The sequence below is a fragment of the Porites lutea genome, chromosome 4, assembly GCF_958299795.1.
Source record: "Porites lutea chromosome 4, jaPorLute2.1, whole genome shotgun sequence".
Taxonomy (NCBI): Eukaryota; Metazoa; Cnidaria; class Anthozoa; order Scleractinia; family Poritidae; genus Porites; species Porites lutea.
In genome coordinates, this window is record NC_133204.1 from 47155996 (window position 1) to 47175988 (window position 19993).

Sequence of the window (19993 nt, forward strand, 5' to 3'; positions counted from 1 at the left end):
GCAACACTAATTTTTTTACGAGTGTTTAGTTAGATATAATTTAATTTCTATCAAATTGTAATTTTGGATCTAATTTCACTTTATCTGGCCTTTAAAAAGTCATTTACGGCCTTTGCCTCCAAGCAATGGAAATAAATTCTAGTTAATACAGGAGTTAATGAAAAATTTATACCCGTTAGAAACTATTCTGCGAAGGACATCGTTAAATGTTTTTGACAAAATAAGTATGTGAGGCGCACAAGTTCAAATTAAGTCTGCTTATTTTGCACACAGGATATTTGAGTTTCCCTTATCGAATTTTTAGCTGATCACCGAGCGAGCTGTCGAAGGCCATTAATTTCTGCGTGGGATAAATATGAGAATGAACTGCTGTCGGGGTTATTAGGAAAATGCTGCAATTTGTTCATTTATAGAGTTATTCTTGATTAAAATATCATCGTACTGGGACGGCAAATGCTGCATGACAAAAACTTGTATCTTTTTTTTAGTCGCCCAGCAGCTGAGGTTTTCTGTAGGTTTTTTAGTCTTTCAAGGCTTAGATTACACAAACAAACTAATCGCTATTTTTTTTAACTATATTGAAATTAATTAAATTAGTACTAACTTCACACGTACTTAAAATAAAAGAGGAATTTTAAGAAGCACGGGATAAACAGTCGACGCTAAGGCACAGAGGTGTAAATGAAAAGAAAAAATGACGTTTAATGATTAAATCGTCCTTCCATCAGGTTAAGTCCCGGTTGAAGTTGATTTCCGAAGTCGTAAGGAAAAACAGAACAGCATTTTAACATATAAAATATTCCCTGCTGTTGTAATTCGACCAAATCATGATTCACGTATATGAGAAGAAATTCTGGATCGTTATCCAAAGAGAGAACCAGGGTGCCCTTCAAAAATCAAAGTATATTTTTTCATTGACATTTTTACTTGATTTCGAGTTGCATTTAACAAAGAGTTTTTTTAAACAGTCGGGTAAGATGCAGACCTGGCTTCAACTTAAGTAAAAAACAAAAAGAAACCTATTACGCACAGCAAGAAACACCTTCAAGTTCTTATGTTCGTTGCTAGATGGAAGAATAATAAAGAGAAGAATGCTGTGTTAGGTAACGTAGTGTACAAAAAGCAGTCACTTTACCTCGTTTGCCAGTGAAAACATACCAGGAAATAATCGAATACAGTAATGTACTTAAAATTGGTTATTTTACGCTGTCTAAGAGGCCCAAACTGTGCCTGGAAAAGTGTTTTGTAACAGCCGAGTAAAACATCTGAACAAATAATCATTGAACAATAATTTTTACTAGCTCTTAGAGGTATTTATTTGTCCAAGAAATTACACAGTTGTACACAGTTGTCTTTGTAATCGTAAGTTGTAAATTACTGCGTTGTAAAGGCCAAGATACTGTTTCATGTCTCGCGAAGTGTCCAATGAGCTATGCTCAGCACATATTCAGTCTTAATACGTCAACCACAGTGGGAAAGCCAAACTAATAATTAAGCGACGAGTTTTCTCACGACAGAGGCATCCCTTTGAATGATTATTCAGTTAGTTAACCCTACTGCGTGCTAGGCGATCCCCTGAGAATATACTGGTTGAAGGCATTCTCATGAATGATATTTAGAAGCCGTTCACACCAGCATCCAATATTCAACAAAGAATGCAACGAAAAAATCTAGGCATGACAGTTAAAAATCGATTAAAAAAAAAAAAAAAAAAAGATAGGCAAGAATAGATTCTGGCGCTAACATGAACTTCCAAAGCGCGCTAATAAAGCGAAACAATCGAGAAGTTCTCCACTTTACACTACCATGACAACCACGTGGCATTCAGAATGCTTTGCGGTCTTATTGACTTCTGTAACAAAAACTCAATTATTTCTATGGCCGCCTTTAATTGATCATATTGAACATATTTAAAAGTGATGTGTTAAACTGAGTGACTTTTTCAAATAATCTAAAGGGATAACTTTGTCATAACCCAAGTCATTAAAGAATCATCGATGACTGAGTATAACTCAATTACGGTAGATTCGCGCGATTTAAACACTTTTCAAGGCCGGTATCAACACCGCCTCTTCTGTGTTTTCTCCCACCAAAAGGTGACATAATTGCAATAGAGCATAACTACTTTCCTCCCTCTTTACCCACTTAAATGCTTAACCCATTTAGGTTGTGTAAAATTTCTTTTCCTTTGAAAGCGCTCGTCAGCTGTGAAGGTGTGACGAGCAACTAGGCGTGCTTTTGTTTCTAAACGACTTCATGAAGTCGGCCTTGTTGAGACGATTGTTGCCTTAATTTGCGAGCTAATCTGCGCCACGGCATAAGAGTATTTCCCACGAGAAAAACAACCAGAGATTTTGCAATTACTAAGCTGGTAAGTAATTTAATAGAGCTTATAATTGTCTGTGTTCATGATGTATTTCATCGATTTTCCGCGCTACGTAACAATACATTAGCAAATGACCCTTTATCGGGGTTTTCGAGAAAAGATACAGGCTCTGAGCATTTCTTTGTTCTCGTGCAGTCAAAAACATTTATTATAACGTAAAGTTATCGTAGGCGTTGGGATAAGCTACAAGGCAAGGAGACATCACGCCATCTGGCATTACTTAAGTTGTATAATGCTCCCGTCTGATGCGAACGTAAATGAAGACGAGTGACAACATCGTCCATTCTTGCAACATTAACCTGTAAACATTTCTTAACAACAAGCGTCTATTTCTTCAGTTAATACTTTGCCTAAATTTGGCAATGCGAAAACCTCTCTGAAAATAAGAAGATAGTGATTCGTGAAGACCTGCTTTTTACCTTGAATTTGCAATTTTCAAATCCAATAATCTTAAGTTTTAAGATCAATAGGAATAAGAAATGTCACCATTTAAGACTATAAAGTATCAGATGTTATAGGATGTGCAGACAATAATCTTTCTAATTCTTACGAAAACAATTCTGACAAAACCTTACCTATTCTCATTTAGGCAAAGGGAAAATATCACGAAAACAGAACTAAAAATAATTCTCATAGCCGCAGGCTTTTTAGAATCAGGTGACAGTAACTTTTACGAACATACTGTATTAAACTTTCAGTAAAATAAACTCTGATACAGCAAAAACAATTAAATAAACCAAACGCTTTAAGAGAAACTACAAACGACTTTTTAATTGAATTTCCGTCATTTTATTGGGGATAAATTATCTGTCAACAGCATGATAAGTATATTTTGGGAAAAAATAACATTATTTATAGTGATAAAAATAGCATACCAGTCAAATTAGCCGGAAAACGAAAAAATTACAGGCTTCTATGGTACAACAACTAGCACTTAGCGCACTTCACCGAGCTGAACAGGCGGACAGACTGGCTCATGTGTCGTACTGAAAATTGTAGAAACCATTCTCTTTGTCCAAATGAAATTTTAAGCTCCAATCAATAGCAAACGACAAAGGCTCCCAGCCCTCTTAGCCGAAAAAGTGCTAAATTATTGTCTTCTAAATTTGAATTTAATTTGCCCCTTGCCTGACATGAAAAGACTCTGTTGTGAAAGGTCAACAAGGGCATTGACGAGCAAATTCAAGGATTAACAAAATTGTCGCATATCTGGAAAAAGTCGTTGATGAGCAAAACCTGGCGGAACGAAGTACATTTAGGATGTCCAACAGGTAAAAACACAAGAAAGAAGTTTATTTCCCCATCGCTGAAGCGTGCCACAAACCCAATTGACGCGTCTTTAATGTTAAAGGCAATTATGCATAAAACAAGCAACAATTAAAGACATGCACGTGTTTTGCTTGGTGAGAGTCACCGCACCAATTGTTCCAGACTCAACAAATAAATCAACGCTTTGTAGAAATTTCTTTTGTTAAAAGGAAAGACAAACTCGCGTTATTCACGAAAATGACCGGCCATTGTTGAGGAGGCTTAATCATGTGTCCCCACAATGGGCGAACTCCTGCGCTCATCAGTTCAGTTTCGGCGTTCCAAAAACATTGACTGACACTATGTACGAGTGGGAATTTGTCATCTGCACGCCGAATAACGTATTATCGTTCAATGAGGCGATCCTTACAGTTTCAACTCGGCGAAGAATGGTGAATGAATTTTTCACGTGTTATTATTTGGTCGTCCCGCCTAATTAACGACATTAAAGGCTTCAAATTATTTGTATTTCGTGTACAATTTTTTTATTGTAGATCAAGCAGCCTGTCCGAGGTGTTTTAAGTGTGTTAACCTGTACATGGTGGTTAATCAAGTTGGATACTCTGCGGAGTTGCTGAAAAAAGTTTTATTACGGAGAAGAAATTCGTTTTTGATGAAACGTTTTGCTTTTATACATATATATGCAAGTCTGTAACGGTCGGTAAAGTTTATTTGAGTGTCTAGTCTTCTAGCAGTCCACAAGTAGAAAAAAGATCAGTTGATTAACCTCAAAACACAAGTCAAGTTAATTCAATCGACCTGAGTCGGTTCAACAATGAGTCACGAAATACAACAATCCTGAAATTGCAAAACATTTGTTATTAGCCCTTTTTATAACGCCAAAACGAGAGAGTTAACGTTCTGGCGTGATCTCATACCAATTTTTTTAACCCCAATCTCAACTGAACCACCCGTAACCGCCTTTACGTACCACTTGTGACGTCATCAGTTTCCACTGCCAGAGTGAGGATACAACTTTGACACCTAACATTTAGAGCGGGATGCTGACATTCGAACGATACCCGAATGAACATGGTCCAAACAGACCGGAGGAAAAGGCAAAAAAACACCTAACGTTGACTAGGATATAAGTCTCGTTCCGCGAAAAACCACCCGTACTTCGTTTCTAATAATTTCACGATCTGCCGGGATTTTCGTGAAAAACTTTTCCCATCAACATGAAGCCTAGTGAATGCGCAGCAAACAACGGGGACATAAAAATAAAAAAAGCGGCCGGAAAGGAGAGAAAGCAAAAGGTAAGTCTAGAAATTTTGCCAGGGCTTCCGAAGCTGCCATATAGTATCAGAGACGGTAACGTAATGCTCATCTTATAAGCAATGTCTCGGGCTGGTCTGGTTCTTTAGGGACCATAAAACGGCTCGACTGGCTTCAAACGGCGTCTAACGGCAATATTTCCAAGAGCTGATGGCCCTTAAGAACCGTGCAGTACAGTCGTATCTCTTGTTTTTAGGCGTTTTTCAATCGAGCTGAAAGACCTGAAAGCCCTTAGAATTGCAAACCCCTGACAACTGTAACTGTAATCAATACAATTGCATGTAGCTGTAAAGTTGGGTTTCAACTGTATCCCTAGTTTAATTTTATTTCCCATTGTTTTTGGGTATGGTGATGTATGTTTGATAACGAGTTTGAAACCAAGAATCAAATTGAACCACAACATATTTTTCACAATTCTTATCTTCGTCGTAGAGTTGGTCCATGTGTATAGGTCTCCGTGACGTATTCCGCCTTCTTCGTCTCAGTAACGACTGTAAAACGAATACATTTCCGGTAAAGCAAAGGCCTCTTACAAAGTAGTTCAACGGCCTGTGTGAAATCTTTATAAACAACCAATATGTTTTAAGTCTTACATGATTCCAGACGCACGAAAATAACTTTTTTTTTTTCAGAAATAGCCAAGTTCACCCGGATATTCAAACTCCTTCGTCGCACTCTTCGAAGCACGAGAGTAAGTTATAATCCAGAGTTAACTGTTAACAGAGAATGTAAGAGGTCATGGTGATCTTCCCGTTCGAGCAAATCTGCCCTGGGAATTGAAGGAAGAACCCCGCCCTTTCAACTGAACATTTTTCTGTTAGTAACACCAAATCAACAGTTAACTCAATCAATTAATCTTTCTTTATTTATATTTAAATAAATAATTTGTCATCTGTTTATCCCTAAAGACAATCGGTTATATGTTGAAAACCTGTTGGCCTTATAACAAATAATATTCCTAGTAAATACTCTGGGCAAGTTAGAACAGTTTTCAAACCTTGGTATACGATGATACGGAAAAGACATAGGTAAGAAGTTAATTGACGTTCCTTTGCTAAGCTTAACTTTTGCGCACAGTTTTGCAGGTTTTAACTTTTATATTATGAATATTGCAGGAGAACGTTAATCAAATTCTTCTTCAGTGTCCGTAAGATCTTCCTCTGATTCTGATATCACTGCAATTGAAATGAAACAAACGTCACTAACTTACAATAGCAAATAAAAAACATTAAAGAGCTGAGAGGAGAGTGATTGACCCATCCATTTGGATAGTTTACTCACTAACTGACTGGTTCCATCGACTGTAGAACTGACTGTCTGTCTGTCCTTGTCTGACTTGACCGCTTTACTGTCTGGCTGATAAACTGTCTTACGAACCTACTGTCTGAGTGAAAAACCGACGGGTCTAACGTCTGTCTGACTGATGAAGTAAATAACTTTATCTCTCTGTCGGACTAACTGACAAACTAACGACTTATACCGGGCTGACTGACAATCTTACACACTGATTAGGGGTATGACTGACTAAAGGATTTTCTGAGGGTCGATAGACTGTAGAGTATAGTAAGAGGTAAGAGGGATTCGTTTTTTCAAAAATACAGCGTTACTTCGGTGGGAGAGTGGAACACAGATGAAGTGAATTCGTCACTACCATGATTTTCCAAAGATGAGACGCCTCGAGAAATTCACTCGAGTACAATCAACCAGTTATTTTCAACCACAAATGAGAATTTTAAGCAGTGTTATAGTTCGCTTCGAAAATCACGCGGAGCCTCGTATAATATCGGGACTTATTGGCTGGATAAAAAGTTTGTAGCATATTTTGTGAGTCGTACCTGTGGACATAGCATCTATTTCTCCAAGAACCACTTCAAGCTGATTCACTGTTTCCATGGAGTCTCTCTCTTGGAGCGCTACAAAAATGATCATTGACAGTGAGAATTAGTCTTAATTTAACCCCGGAAAACTCTAGGCCAAGGAAAATATCCATGAAATACAAATGGAAGAGGGCCATTGCGCGGATTTGGAGCCCTAAGCTATCTTAGACCGAGGAATTATTTAGAAATAGGATTTTGGACAATTTTTGATATTAGATATCTCAGGAAATTTGCTAAGTGTTTTAAATATTCATCCCAAGTACAAAAACTGACAGGAATGTCAATGTCTGAAACTTTGTATTACACGTAAGTGGACGTCAACAAGTGTACTGTAAGTTTCAGCTATTAGGTCTTTATTGTATATGGAAATATATCTCATTGATGCGACTCCTTACATATAACTTAAGTTTCTGGTCAAAGTAGTGGCAACTGTGGAAAACTAAGGGCCTGTCCACACTAATGCGTTTTCAAAAGTATGCGTTCCGTTGTCATCGAAAACACATCGATCGATTTGTGTCCCCAGTTTTGATGCGTTTTCGGCCATACACTAAAACGTTTGAAAACGATGTGTATGCTACAAACACACGCGCATGCAATATTTTCGGTCCTCGTTTTCGCCTTGATGCGTTTTCGACCGTTTTTGGACCCTCTACACTAATATGATAGGTCATGCGCTTTCTTTTTTATCCACTTTCAACAGCGTTTTCAGATAGATGCGTTTTCGATGAAAACGCGCTAAGCGTATTAGTGTAGACGGAAGGCCTAAAGGCATCGATGCATATGCGTTTTCAAACGAAAACGCGTTGGTGTCGACGGGGCCTAAATTAACCAGAACTCAGGCCTACCTTCTTTTACTGGACTGGGGGACCTTGCTTCTTTTTGAGCCATGCTTTTTCTGCGTACTTTAATCTGAGGTAACGGCTCTTTCTCTTTCTTCATTACACCTATCATTTTATCGACAATGACAGCACGTTTCATAGCATTTTTCCAAATATCACGCAGCTTTTCGTGAGCATGTTGCATCACGCTAGACTGTCTATATTCATGGCCATCCTCGGGGAGCCCATACGCCTGCCGGGACACTTGTGGACACTCTAGTGCGCTTAAACTCACATAAGAACTCTTACGACGGTGTTCTCTATCCTTTGAAAACCTTTCTCGGACTCGTTTGAGTTCTGATCTATTCCTCTTGTCATCTTCTTGTTTCTTTTTAAACTCTCTTAAACTATAGTCTATTTCTGAGTGAAGAGTTCTCGACTGTAATGAATTAATATTATTCTGAAGTCGCTGAACCCGTAAAGTCTTTTCCGTAGAGTTTGCGTAGATTCCTTTTAGTCTCTTAAATAACAATGCCTCTTTTTCATTCATCGCTAACACTTTGTTTTTGTGGGCAATTTTCAAGCCTGAGTTTTTCAAAGGGCCCAGGTGACTTCTTCTATTATGCGTAGTACAAACCGTGCAACCCTTAGCGTGAACGTTTGTTTGTTCCGCGCGGACTCCTGCCCAACTCCTGGCCCAACAGAGCTGTTGTTTTTCCTGTCTACCACCTCTTAATCCAACTTTTCTGTTTCCTGGCCTAGGCTTGTCTGTGATTGGTGGAAGCCCTCTGGCACGTGATTCAGTGGTTGACACTGCTCGCCGATTGATGAAGCCTAATTCCAGAGTGGAAACTGTTCAAAATAACACCATTGTTACCAATTTCATCAAAACCTTGTGTCGCCCACTGAAAAGCAGATGGTGGTGCAAAGACCTATCTGCCTGGTTGTTTTATATAATTATAATGTAACGTATATTCAAAGGATTACTTTTCGTTTCTGACCGAGACTTTCCAGGAGGTGGTTCAGTTGGCTGTTTTCATCAATTTTCACATGAGACACTAACGACCGAAATTCGCCATTCGAAAACAAATAGCGCGATACAAGGTCATGCGCGAGCTTTAGTTTAAAATAAAGTTGCCATCGAATGCAAAACGTTATGTTTTACAGGGCAATGCACGTTGAGGCAGCTGCAAACCCGGCCGGTTTGGCCTAAAACCACTGTCCGTGAAGGATCCGAGTCTCGCGTACAGCTCGTGTATAGAAGATCGTGAAATTTGGTTAAAATTTTCAGTAGAAGTAAAAAAGAAAGAGCAGTTCGAGAAGCTGCTATATTTGCTGGCGATTGCAAATTTAAACCAGCAATTTATAGCACTGTACATTTCACGACATGCCTTAAAAGTACTGCAAAGTGCACACATGCATTATCGGTTTTTACTTCCCTTTGTTCGGCAGATAGAAAGGCAGTAAAAAGCCTGACCAAACAATGCTTCGCAGCCATTGTGCACAATGTTGTAGCTGCAAGAGCAGCAACTTCTTGCAACTTCACTGAAATTTTGTTTATTCCAAAAGAGAATATAGGATCAAATGTCATCTACTGTAAATGCCGCTGATTTGAGAGAAGGTAACGTTAAGCCCACGCTAAACGGCTATTATTAGCACAGTGAAACTGCTTTAATACGGACTGGGCTTCGATGTCCGCAGTACAGGGGTGTAAGAGGTGTAACGTGCATTGCAGTTGTATGAAGTGTTTAGTACATTCGAACCTCCCGTAAGCAACCACCCAAAATGCAAAGACTTAAAGTGGTCGCTTAAAAACCACATGGGGCTTCTTCCGAGAAGAGGTCCGGGCACATCTACTAATTGGAAGATAATTTATTGCATTCAGTAAGTTACACCATGAGTAGTTTCATGTTGTTACTAAAGTTCTTCGTATATTCAAAGTAGCACAGTGCACACAGCTAACATAGAGATTAGAGAATGCGTCAAGTGGTCGCATACAAGAGCTTAAAAACAATAGAAAATCATTAACTTTCAGGCCCAAAAAGTGATCGTGGTCGGTTACATGAGGTGGTTGTTTACGAGAGGTTCCAACTGTTAGCCTTTGACTGGGAAAGTTTTGGTGTTTTGGAAAGGTGGTCGCTTATGAAAGGTGGTTGCTTACGAGAGGTGGTCGCACATAGAGGTTCAACAGTATCTTTGGAAAGACACGGTGACCACCCTACAGACCCTACAGAGAGCTAAATGATGGTAAGGTCTCTATTTAGCCCCTCTCTCAAATAAGCCCTAAAGCCCCCCTCTCCATCAAACTCCCCTACCCTCAAACGTGCTTGAAATAGATACCCCCCCCCCCCCCGGCTTATCAGAGGATTTCTAGTATGGTAAATGACTAAAGAACTGTAGGGTCCAACTTAGCGATCGTTTTAGGGAGCTCAGACCCGTCGTTCATTTTTCGTTCGGAGAAAAATGACAAAAATGTGTCCCGAACGAAGAGGATAGCTTGCACATACCTCCAGCTGGTCTTGAGTTTGGCCAGCTCCTGGCAGTGCCCCCAGCATGACCAGGGAACGGCGGAACAGTGCGGTGCTTCTGAAACGACATCCACACCTCCAAATCGTCCTTTACCGTGTGGCCCTGGGATCTAAGAGAAATTGAAATTGCGTAATGAAGGTAAATTCTAAAAAGGAATGGTAAGGTTGAAAAAGAAAAATGTTGTGTTTGTCTTCGGCTTTATGGAGGCGGTATAACCCATGGGCTTAGGGTGCTTTTTTAACTTCTCCTGGGTGAAGTATTGCTATGAAATAGCTGAGATTGCTCTTCACAGCAAGCGAAAAGAAATACTCTGAGTGAGCATGGAAGTTGCCGACGCAGCAGAGGCGCGATCACTTCGATTCCTTTCATCAACATTTCATTTATGTATCGGATTTTCAAGCAAATGAAGAAAGTTTGTCTAAAATAAAATTATGTCTTTGCTGCCGATGTTTTAAACTAATTTACTCTGCTGAACAAACACCATTTTGAACGCAATCATCTTAAACATTTTGCTTCATTTCGCAGTTGATAACTAAAAAAGACTCTACCTGATAATTCGGTTCTTATTCTATCACTATTTTTAACTTTTAATCGGTACTTCCTAACAACAACAAAATTATTATAACAATTGCTGGACTAAGCAAATAGTTTGTAGATAATTGTTCATATCTGATTATTTTAAACGTTCACGTATACTCACAAGAGTCTATCGCTTATGACGTCGCCGATTAGGGATACATACTTTTCAGTGCTAAAGTATAGCGATTCCAGCGGATTCTCAACAAGTGAAAGTTCTTGCTAGCGGCCAGGATTTCTCACGAGGTCCACATGAATTACAATTTGTTTCTCTCTCGGTCCAAAAGGAGTTTGGAGGTCCCCAGTTTCTTTGACCAAATCATAAACTGTGACCATTTACTAAATGGAATCTATTAATAACAGTGTTTGATGCTAGCTAAGCTTTTTATGTTAGAAAATGTGAAAAATGTGAAAAAAACTTTGATCTTTGGATCATGAAAGAGCAAGATTAAACTCTCTAAGACAACAAACACTCCATTAACTTATACCATTAAGTACCCAAAAATCCGTCCACTAATCTTAAGCAATGTTAAGGATTGAGCTTTGAGAGCTTGGCCCTTATGCGTAGAGAAAAGTGCTATGCGTAATGGTCACTTTACACCTAAAATAGAATAAGGTACTTATAACTTTACCTCGCTATGTCATATTCCGTCATTTAAAAGACCTTTCCATGGTACTTCCTACAGATTTCACTCGCGTGCCATTTATCTTAACGCTTAACATTTATTCACCAACAAATATTTGAATCTAGGGCGACCAAGGAAACAAAAAGGTTCCACTCACAATGCAAATTAGTAATCAAGAAAAACAATTGCTAATCACTTTGATATGGAGTCAGTGCCGACAAGACTATTGTCAGATCAGAAATCCATGCATAATACTTTCAGCGCCATTCTTGTCTTTTCTTGTCTTCGAAAACAACATTTTTATTGCCTCTCGTAGTCATATCGAAATACGAGACTGATTTATAATGCTGACCTTGAGTTGGGTGACATGAAGTTGACTCAATCCCGAGCACGCAAAAAACAATCTTACTTAGTTCTATTCAGGTAGAAATGCTTTACTTTAAAACAACCATTATTCGTTCAATTTAGCATAAGACAAAAACCGGCAATAACAATAATAATTACGCGCGCGCATACACTCCAAGCCGTTTCAAACATAAGCTGTGACACTGGAACTCTAAAATGAGTAAACTAACAACAAAAGCCACGAGAAGTAAACTTAATTTAACTAAAAATCCACTTCTTGGCTTTTCCAAATTGCGTAGAGGTATTTCATTGATCCAGTGTAACTACCAGAATGCAAAAGATTGGCTTGCGCGTTTAATAAGAGTGCCATGTATATGTAAGGTAGTTGACTGGCAGTATTTGTATATTAAAATTGCTAGGTGAGTCAAGGTTTTTTTTCTGTTGGTTTAATGAATGGTTTCAGTTTAAGATTTTAGATTTTCTTCGTGCCCACGTGCACGAGCTACGTGGACTAGTTAGGAAAAAGCACACTAAACCAAGCAATTAAATGTGAAAGTACAGCAGATCAGAAGAATCGACCACGAACTGCTTTGTACAATTTAAACTCATCGCCCGCCATCCAAATGAGAAAGACAAACTTGCGTTTTATAAGCACGATATTATTTAAGCCTGAGTCAAAACCAAATGCTAGCCAGACTAAATTTATCAAAATAAATAATTTCTGAGCTAAATATAAGCTTAAACTGATTATGCAAGTGAACTGCCAATTCACAATACCCCACAATAAGCTTTCATAAAACAAGCAAATGAGTAAGTTGTCACCTGGGCCCGGTTGCTCAAACGTTGGATAGCGCTATCCACCGGATAGATCACTATCCAGCGGATGGCGTAATTGATTTCCGTGATACTTTTCCGCTGGATAGTGATTTATCCGGTGGATAGCGCTATCCAACGTTTGAACAACCAGGGCCTGGACTCTAGAAAGCATATCTCATTGTCCTCATCAAATTCAGCAAATAGTATGCCGCAGAGCAGCGATAAATTCCTTTCTGATTACAATGTTTACGACATCTTTTTTTGCTTTCTTGTTGTTATTTTCAGTTTCCTATTCAGTTTTCCCGCCCAAAAAACGCGGGTTGCCACACGATTTCCCACCAAAAAAGCACCATGCAGTTAAATGTGACATTTCACTTTCGCTTACCCAGTTGGACAGCTGACGCCCACATAAAATGGAACGGACCATTTCGGTTCGGTCCGACAGGAATATTTAGTACCACCTTTGAAGGTAGTCCACTTTGACCGGTCTGGTCATTTTGGTTGACCGGAACGAAATGTCCCTTTCCATTACACCTAATTCACGATACCTGCCATCTTTGCACTTGCTAAAGGACTGATGGGAAAAAAGTAATGTCACGTGGTTTCTCAGGGGGCAAACAAATGACAAAAGCTGCCAATGCAAGAAATCGTGATCGAGTTTGTTTATGCTATCAAAACATGACGACGATTTAATTTTCTAGCAAAAAGCCATTTCGAGTTTCCACAAGATTTACGACATTATTGTTTGCTGTGAGGATATCTACGGTCGCTACAGCATCCAAAGAAGTAACATTGATTACTTCTACTCATAATTTGCCATTATCGACTTTATTATGGAAAGTTCTTTATTTTCTGTTGTCTACAGTAAACAAACTCGACCGTGATTTCTTGCATTGGCAGCTTTTATCATTTGTTTGCCCCCTGAGAAACCACGTGACATTGCCTTTTTTCCCCATCAGTCCTTTAGCGCGTTCAAAGATGGCGGGTATCGTGAATATGGTCTTTTGATAAAATTGTTGTTCCCAATACCGCTATTTTGTATCCTGATCACCTGAACAATAACCAAACACGTGGTAGCTTGGGTCGAGTCTGTGCAACCGGACACGTGGTTTGACACGTGGAATTTCCTACAGGCAAATTTTGTTGAATGGAAAGTGCTCCGTAATTCGGTTACGTCATAACCAAACTTTCTCACATCGACAGCTTACCAGATTTAATCTCGTGCTCGGAAATATTAGCTCAATATAGGTACTCTGTAAATTCGAGTTAAAATAAAGTTTATGTATGTATATATGTATGTACCCAGATCTCTTATCGGCCTCGTCAACAAGAGATCTGGGAACGAGATTAGGCCAGATTTTGTTACTTGAAGCTACGCTACAAGCACTAAAGGCAGCATTAAAAACAGATTTAGTGAGCAGCAGACCAATTTATCAGTTTATTTTGGTAAGAAAGTAGTAATTCATTGCAGAAAGAAATGATACAGTAAAGGAATAAATTAGTCAGATTGTCGCCATTCGCTTGTTTGCAAGTCGTTACATTGAGAAGAACGTGCGCCGGCTTGACAGGCATTAGATACCGATTCTTTCTGTAGGGGCTATTTTCAGTTCAATTTGTTGACTCTTGTGTTCACCGACACGTTTTCGAACCCCGGCTACATAGGCCACCTAGTTTTAGTTACTCAACTCTAAGATTCCGTGCGCTGTAGCTTGGAAACACACAGGTCATCGTTGCATAGAAAACAAGTAAGATCGACTTAAAGCCAGAAAAGAAAAGAACGCTTATTTCATCCGTACATCACGAACAGCTTATTACGGCAAGTCAAATCCTGAGGGACCTGTGGTAAGCTTGATTATCAAGTACGGGTCATGCAGAAAGTTGCTTAACTTACCAGGTCTAAAATGTTTTGAGCATGCTGTCAAAATTCGACCTATTTGCTCCCAAAAAATATCCATCCAGTTCAATTCGAGCAACCTTGAAACAAACCTCAGATCTTCTGATATTGCGCTCTTAAAATCGGATTACAGTTTCGAGACATGATAATAACTCGAACGCGAATCTTCGATATTTTTGTCTGCTACTGCTAGTTTAATGGAAAGGGGGGATTAAAGCAAAAATTTCATGAATGTTTTATTTTAGGATTTAGAAGAAAATCTGTCGCACTTTTCTGTACAAAGCTCTTTTAGAGGGTCGATCTACCGGCCGGCCCAAAGCAAGAAGCTCGGGTTCTTGGACACTCCAGAGGTAAAAGCTAAACGTTTTAAGTGCGTTTTGTAGGAACAAAATTTCAGCCACTCAATTTTTAAAGGAGAGCTTATCAATGAAGACAAATAAAAATGGAACCGTTCTTTTTAGTCCACTTGCTTTGGGTTTGAACATAATATCATCGCATTAGGTTCGAGCCATCCAGCCAAAAACCTCTTAACATCCATAAGATCAAATGATGTAAATCGGTTTTTGTCTCATAACTAAAACAAAACAAAACCAGTATAAGACTTATATTAAGAAATGACAAGCACTAGTCCTATAGCCAGTACGAAAGCGTGTACAATTCACGGGACTTGTTTTGAAACAAATGTTCCTAGGGAAAACAAAAGCATGGTAGCCCTTAAAGAATCAACCAATTGACAAAGATAAAGTAATGAACCAATCAGAATTCAGAGCAGCGTTTATGGATGACGCCAACCACCTGGAAACGCGTACTTAGCACGCGTGCGCAAATTTACGCCAATCTCGTCTCTACTGGGGTCGGACAAAATGAATTATTAGGATGTTATAAACTGACTCGAATTCAAACGGAATCTCTTTTTATTCTCTCATGCGCGTTCTAGATCTGCGCAAAAACATGGACTATTTTGCAGTGTTAACCAGATTCAACTGAATAAACTAAAAAGATCGATCAGACCTACATAGCTATTGGAAAAGATTCGTCAACCACAACAAAAAATCCTCACAGCCTACAATGTATAGCTCACCAGAGATCTCGAACTAGTTTTCGTAATGGCTTTTATCACAAGCTACCCAAGCGTGCATATTTTAATAACAACCAGAACGAAGACGTTTTGTACACAATCACTGGACAACAAAACCATGTCATCAGGAGGCAATTACATTACTACCCTTGAGTTACTTGAGCAACCTTTGTTGGATAACCACTAACAGTCCGCAAATTTTCTAGTTATATTACTGAGACAAGTTAACAAAAGCTAACGGCAAACAAGAAAAAGCTTGAGCTCTCACAAAGCAAAATTCGACCGCTTGTAAATGTTTAGAAGCCCTAATTTTATCTGTTTAGCATGATTAACATTACAAAAGCCGGAATGGCCTAGCTAGCCTCCTTTGAGCCCAGTTAAGCTCTACGTTAAAAAAACCTAGTGCAAATCAACGTACAATGGAAAGGTGTACTTGCTGTTAACTTGTGATATGAGACTGTGAAGACTTAAAGATGCTCGGCGATGACATCCACTACTTTGAAAGAGACGCATAGCAGAAGTGCTTGCAATAAAACATATCATTTAAGACAGCGATAACAGAAGAGCACTTGAAGTGAATTAGCGAGCTATTTTCATGTAATTAAAAACGACAACGCGCATAGCAATATTGCAATATAAAAAAAAAAACAGAAATTTTGTGAGATTTCTTAAAGCTGCAAACACGCTAACTTCCCAAGTATACGACGCACAAATATTTCTGTTAAGCAAGATACAAATGAGAAGGTCAGAGTAGGTCAACATAAACATCAATTAATCGCGTCTAACAATTTGTCTTCAAAGAAAGCTTAAAACACCCTTCTGTACTCTATTTTCACGCAAGGGTTATCTAGTTCAGAGGCCTACAAGAAAAAGTGCATCTAAAAGCTGGAACGAAACATCTCAAAGTAACAATAAACTGTGTAATGTAAAGATATAGAGTAAACTTACATTGTGTTCTTCGAAACGGAAAAGGAAGTTTTGGGTCTACGATTTTCGGCGGGCATTTTCATAGTCCTGGTACCAGACGGATATCTTCTGCAACGTTGAAGCAGCGAGTGGTGAACGAGAATTTTTTTCCCCCAAGCGAAGTTTTTAACCTAAAAAAATGCCGTAGTGTGAGAGTTTCAGACGAAAGAACGAAGACTCCGTGTCAGTTTTTATCACCATGCTTCTTATGATGGATGAAATCCGAAACGCGCCAAGTGCCAGCAGAGAAATACGTTTGGTATGGCACGTCTTGCAGGTCTGATATGAAGTCACATGCTGCAAATCAGTTTATCACACACTTCCTTCTCTGAACCGCGCCGTTGCCTAGTGACGCAGTTGTAAATGTGCTCCCAGGGGATGAGTAATTAAGCCACCAAAACTTGGAAAAACGCAGCACAAACGTCACTTTTAAAGCTGACAAACTCCTTTTTCCTTGATTACAATTTTCAGAACCGACGGACGGCACAAATTAAAAAGACATTCCAACTTTAATAATTCCAGCTTCTTGAGGTAAGCCACATTACTTTTTCAGGTCATGACACTTGAAATCTTGCAATATCGCTGAACCACTTTGGAGAAACAAAGATGTTTTGTTTGCTATCTACTATACTAGTCTAGCTCTTTTGTCCAACTCTTGTCAACTTGTTTGCAGAACAATATTCTGACTAAACAATAACCACAACGCGCAATTAGTAAATCCAAAGGCATAATACCCTATAGAAAGGTTTTATTACTTTCTATAATAAGAACGCAGCAATGAAGCCACATTTCTGCCTTCCTTTTATGCTGAGTCTGGAGAATGCATTATCAATTAGTGACGGTATAGATAGATAAGCTAAGATGAACTGAACGGGGGAACCGTGATAGCGCAATTCCTTTTTAAAATCTCGGTGAGATCTCAGTTGATTTTTTTCCAAACTCAACACTTTTTCGACCTTTATCTAGCAAATACACAAACGTAAAAAGTGCTCCTCGAAATTGCACTTGAGTTAAATTAAAATGTCAACAACAGAACTTATGGAATAAAGCATTGCATAATCCTTGACTGACTTTTTGTTTAGGAGGGCTAGGATTTCATTTTAAGAAATTCTAGTGATTTCTACAGGTTGTCCCAATCACCAGGACTTTGAAAACAGCGAAATAGATCAATAAAAAGTGCACACTTTTATTGTTGAGTGCATGATTAATGAGTCTATTAGTACATTACGAATTTTACACTTAATACTAATTTATATATCTCAACAAAAAGATGTCAGGTTCATTTTGGGCATTGTAGTTACACTCTAATAAAGTTTCTTGCCAGCTAAAAACTTACTTGATAAGTAATTATGACTTCGCTTTTAGAAATATTTTTCCATATTTATCAGTTATATTAAATTTGGGGGGACTGTTCCCTCGTAGAACATTAGAAAACATTGCATGATCATGTCTTAAAAGTTGTTTCGCCGAAGAAGATAACTTTGGGGATTAAAATTACGATCTTTAAAGTCAACTTCAAAATGTTAGAGTAGATATTGAAGGGATTAACTTAATAATACCAGAAAACGACGGATTAGATGTACATGTTCTACTACTCTGATCAGTGACAAGTGTTTCCGTTCCTGATGAAAACACTGACAAACAAGGTGCCGAGCACGAAACCCAGGGGCACGAAAGGCTACTACACATATTGGCCAAGCACAACTGGATGCACCCATCTGTTCTATGCGGCCTGAAATAAAATATGCGTATCCGGTGACTAAGTTGATTAGTTTTAATGTTTATTTTTCGTTTGTTTTTTAGTTCAAATGAGCACCTTGTCGACTGAATTCCTCGACCGGACGCCAGTTGTCTTGGCTAAGCCGGATACAGAATGGTGAACGGAGAACAAAGGCTTGCTAGGGACTTAATTAAAAATGTTTACCTACGTTTGGATTTCAATATTGCCCCAATCTTCAATATATGATGCTGATCGATGGGCGCGGTTCTCTGTAATGCGTCTCAAGTTGATAAGTTTACCACAAGTTGACTTTCTTTTCTATTTTGCACGCAACTGCTAAAGGTGATTTAAGACCGCTGCAAGACGTTTCTGACAAAAATATTTCTATGCAAAGTTTACTATAAACAAGAGTGAACAATGCTTTACAGTTCCAATTAATTCTTTTCAAGATCTCTTAATGGAGCACAAGGGAAGGTTTTCAAGTATATACCGATAGAATTATAAGTAGCCAACTACAATCTTGGACAAAATAAATGGAAAACCTAGACCCCCCACTCCCCCAAAATCAAGGATGGGAAAATGGCGCGTTTTTGCCCTTCGCGCGGCGTCATCCTTGATTTGGGGGGGATGGGGGTTTGCTCTTCCATTATATTTTGTGCAAGATTGTAGCTTACCAATTACAAATTCTGCAATTTGATTGGCTAACACACCCAATTTCTCTTTAAACTAAACGTAGTGCTAATTTAAGGGTAGGAGAAAATATAAATTAGGTAATTTATTTTAAATTGAATCTCTTCTTTAAAGTTACATGTTCAGTTGTTACTATATTGTTTCTTGATTTCAAGTTTTGATCAATAACGATTTCTTAAAACACAAGCAAGCGAATATTAACGTTAATTTTAAGTTTCAATCTAATTAGCACCCGCCATGCACGTAAACTTTCTCGACTCGGGGGGCCGACTCTAGTCCGGATCAGAGAGGGGAGCTTGCAGGTTAAAATCTAATTAGATCATTTAGGAATCGGTTTTTTGTACCTCTCTTTTTACGTTGATCCCTTTGAACACAGTCGCTTCATATGCATGGAGGCGGTTATGTGTGGCTTAATTTCATTGACCAATTTACTTCTTGTTTAAAAAATTCATTGTCGGAATGCATCAGTGGAGATTCACCTAACTTTTGCTTTTATCTAGATCCAGTTAAGGATACGTAAGGTGAGTAAAATGACTAAAACTTTGCAAGAAGAAACCGCTTACTCACATTTTTAAACTTCTTTGAGCATCCATTTGCTGTTTGGAATGTTGTCACGTTGGGTGGAATCAGAAGGACGCAGGTTCAGTGAAAAAGGTTGTCTTCGATTCACATTTGCCCGTCTAAAAAGAAGGCAAACAAGTTAAGAACTCTTCGGCTATCATTGTGGAATCGGCTCAAAATTGAGCGAGAAACCAAAAAACGCTCTTGACATTCAGTTGAAAAATCAGCTATTGCAGTTGAATTGAATAGTGAGTTTTGTTGTGCAAAAATAAGAAACTAACCTTTTCCCCTTTTAATCTGAATTGACGGATGTGAGCCCACTAATTCTGTCATAGAAACTTCAGTGTTTTCAAATTAAAAAATTGATTGATCACGCGAGCGAATTAAGCCAAGATCACAAAGGGTTGAATATAGCCATGCAGAATATATAACAGCTTCAACGTATTACTTCGGTAAAACATAAATAGAAGAATGATGATAATAATAAATAAAAAGGAAAAAGTTTAATTACACTTAACATTAATTAGT

General features: G+C 38.5%; 1 protein-coding gene across 3 annotated transcripts; it reads right to left on the reverse strand.

The window, feature by feature from the left end:
* Nucleotides 1-6054: 6054 nt before the first annotated feature.
* Nucleotides 6055-19681, reverse strand: LOC140933844 (uncharacterized). 3 transcript variants are annotated; one of them, XM_073383507.1, is made up of 5 exons: nt 19472-19681; nt 10172-10302; nt 7692-8516; nt 6805-6882; nt 6055-6144 (listed from the first exon to the last, which is right to left on the reverse strand). In XM_073383507.1, exons 1-5 carry the CDS (start codon nt 19495-19497, stop codon nt 6092-6094), a joined length of 1113 nt encoding a protein of 370 aa, XP_073239608.1. In that variant the 5' UTR covers nt 19498-19681; the 3' UTR covers nt 6055-6091. The 3 variants fall into 3 exon arrangements, with proteins under 3 accessions (XP_073239608.1, XP_073239607.1, XP_073239609.1); XM_073383506.1 differs by lacking the exon at nt 19472-19681 and adding an exon at nt 16477-16708; XM_073383508.1 differs by lacking the exon at nt 19472-19681 and adding an exon at nt 14448-14599.
* Nucleotides 19682-19993: the final 312 nt, after the last annotated feature.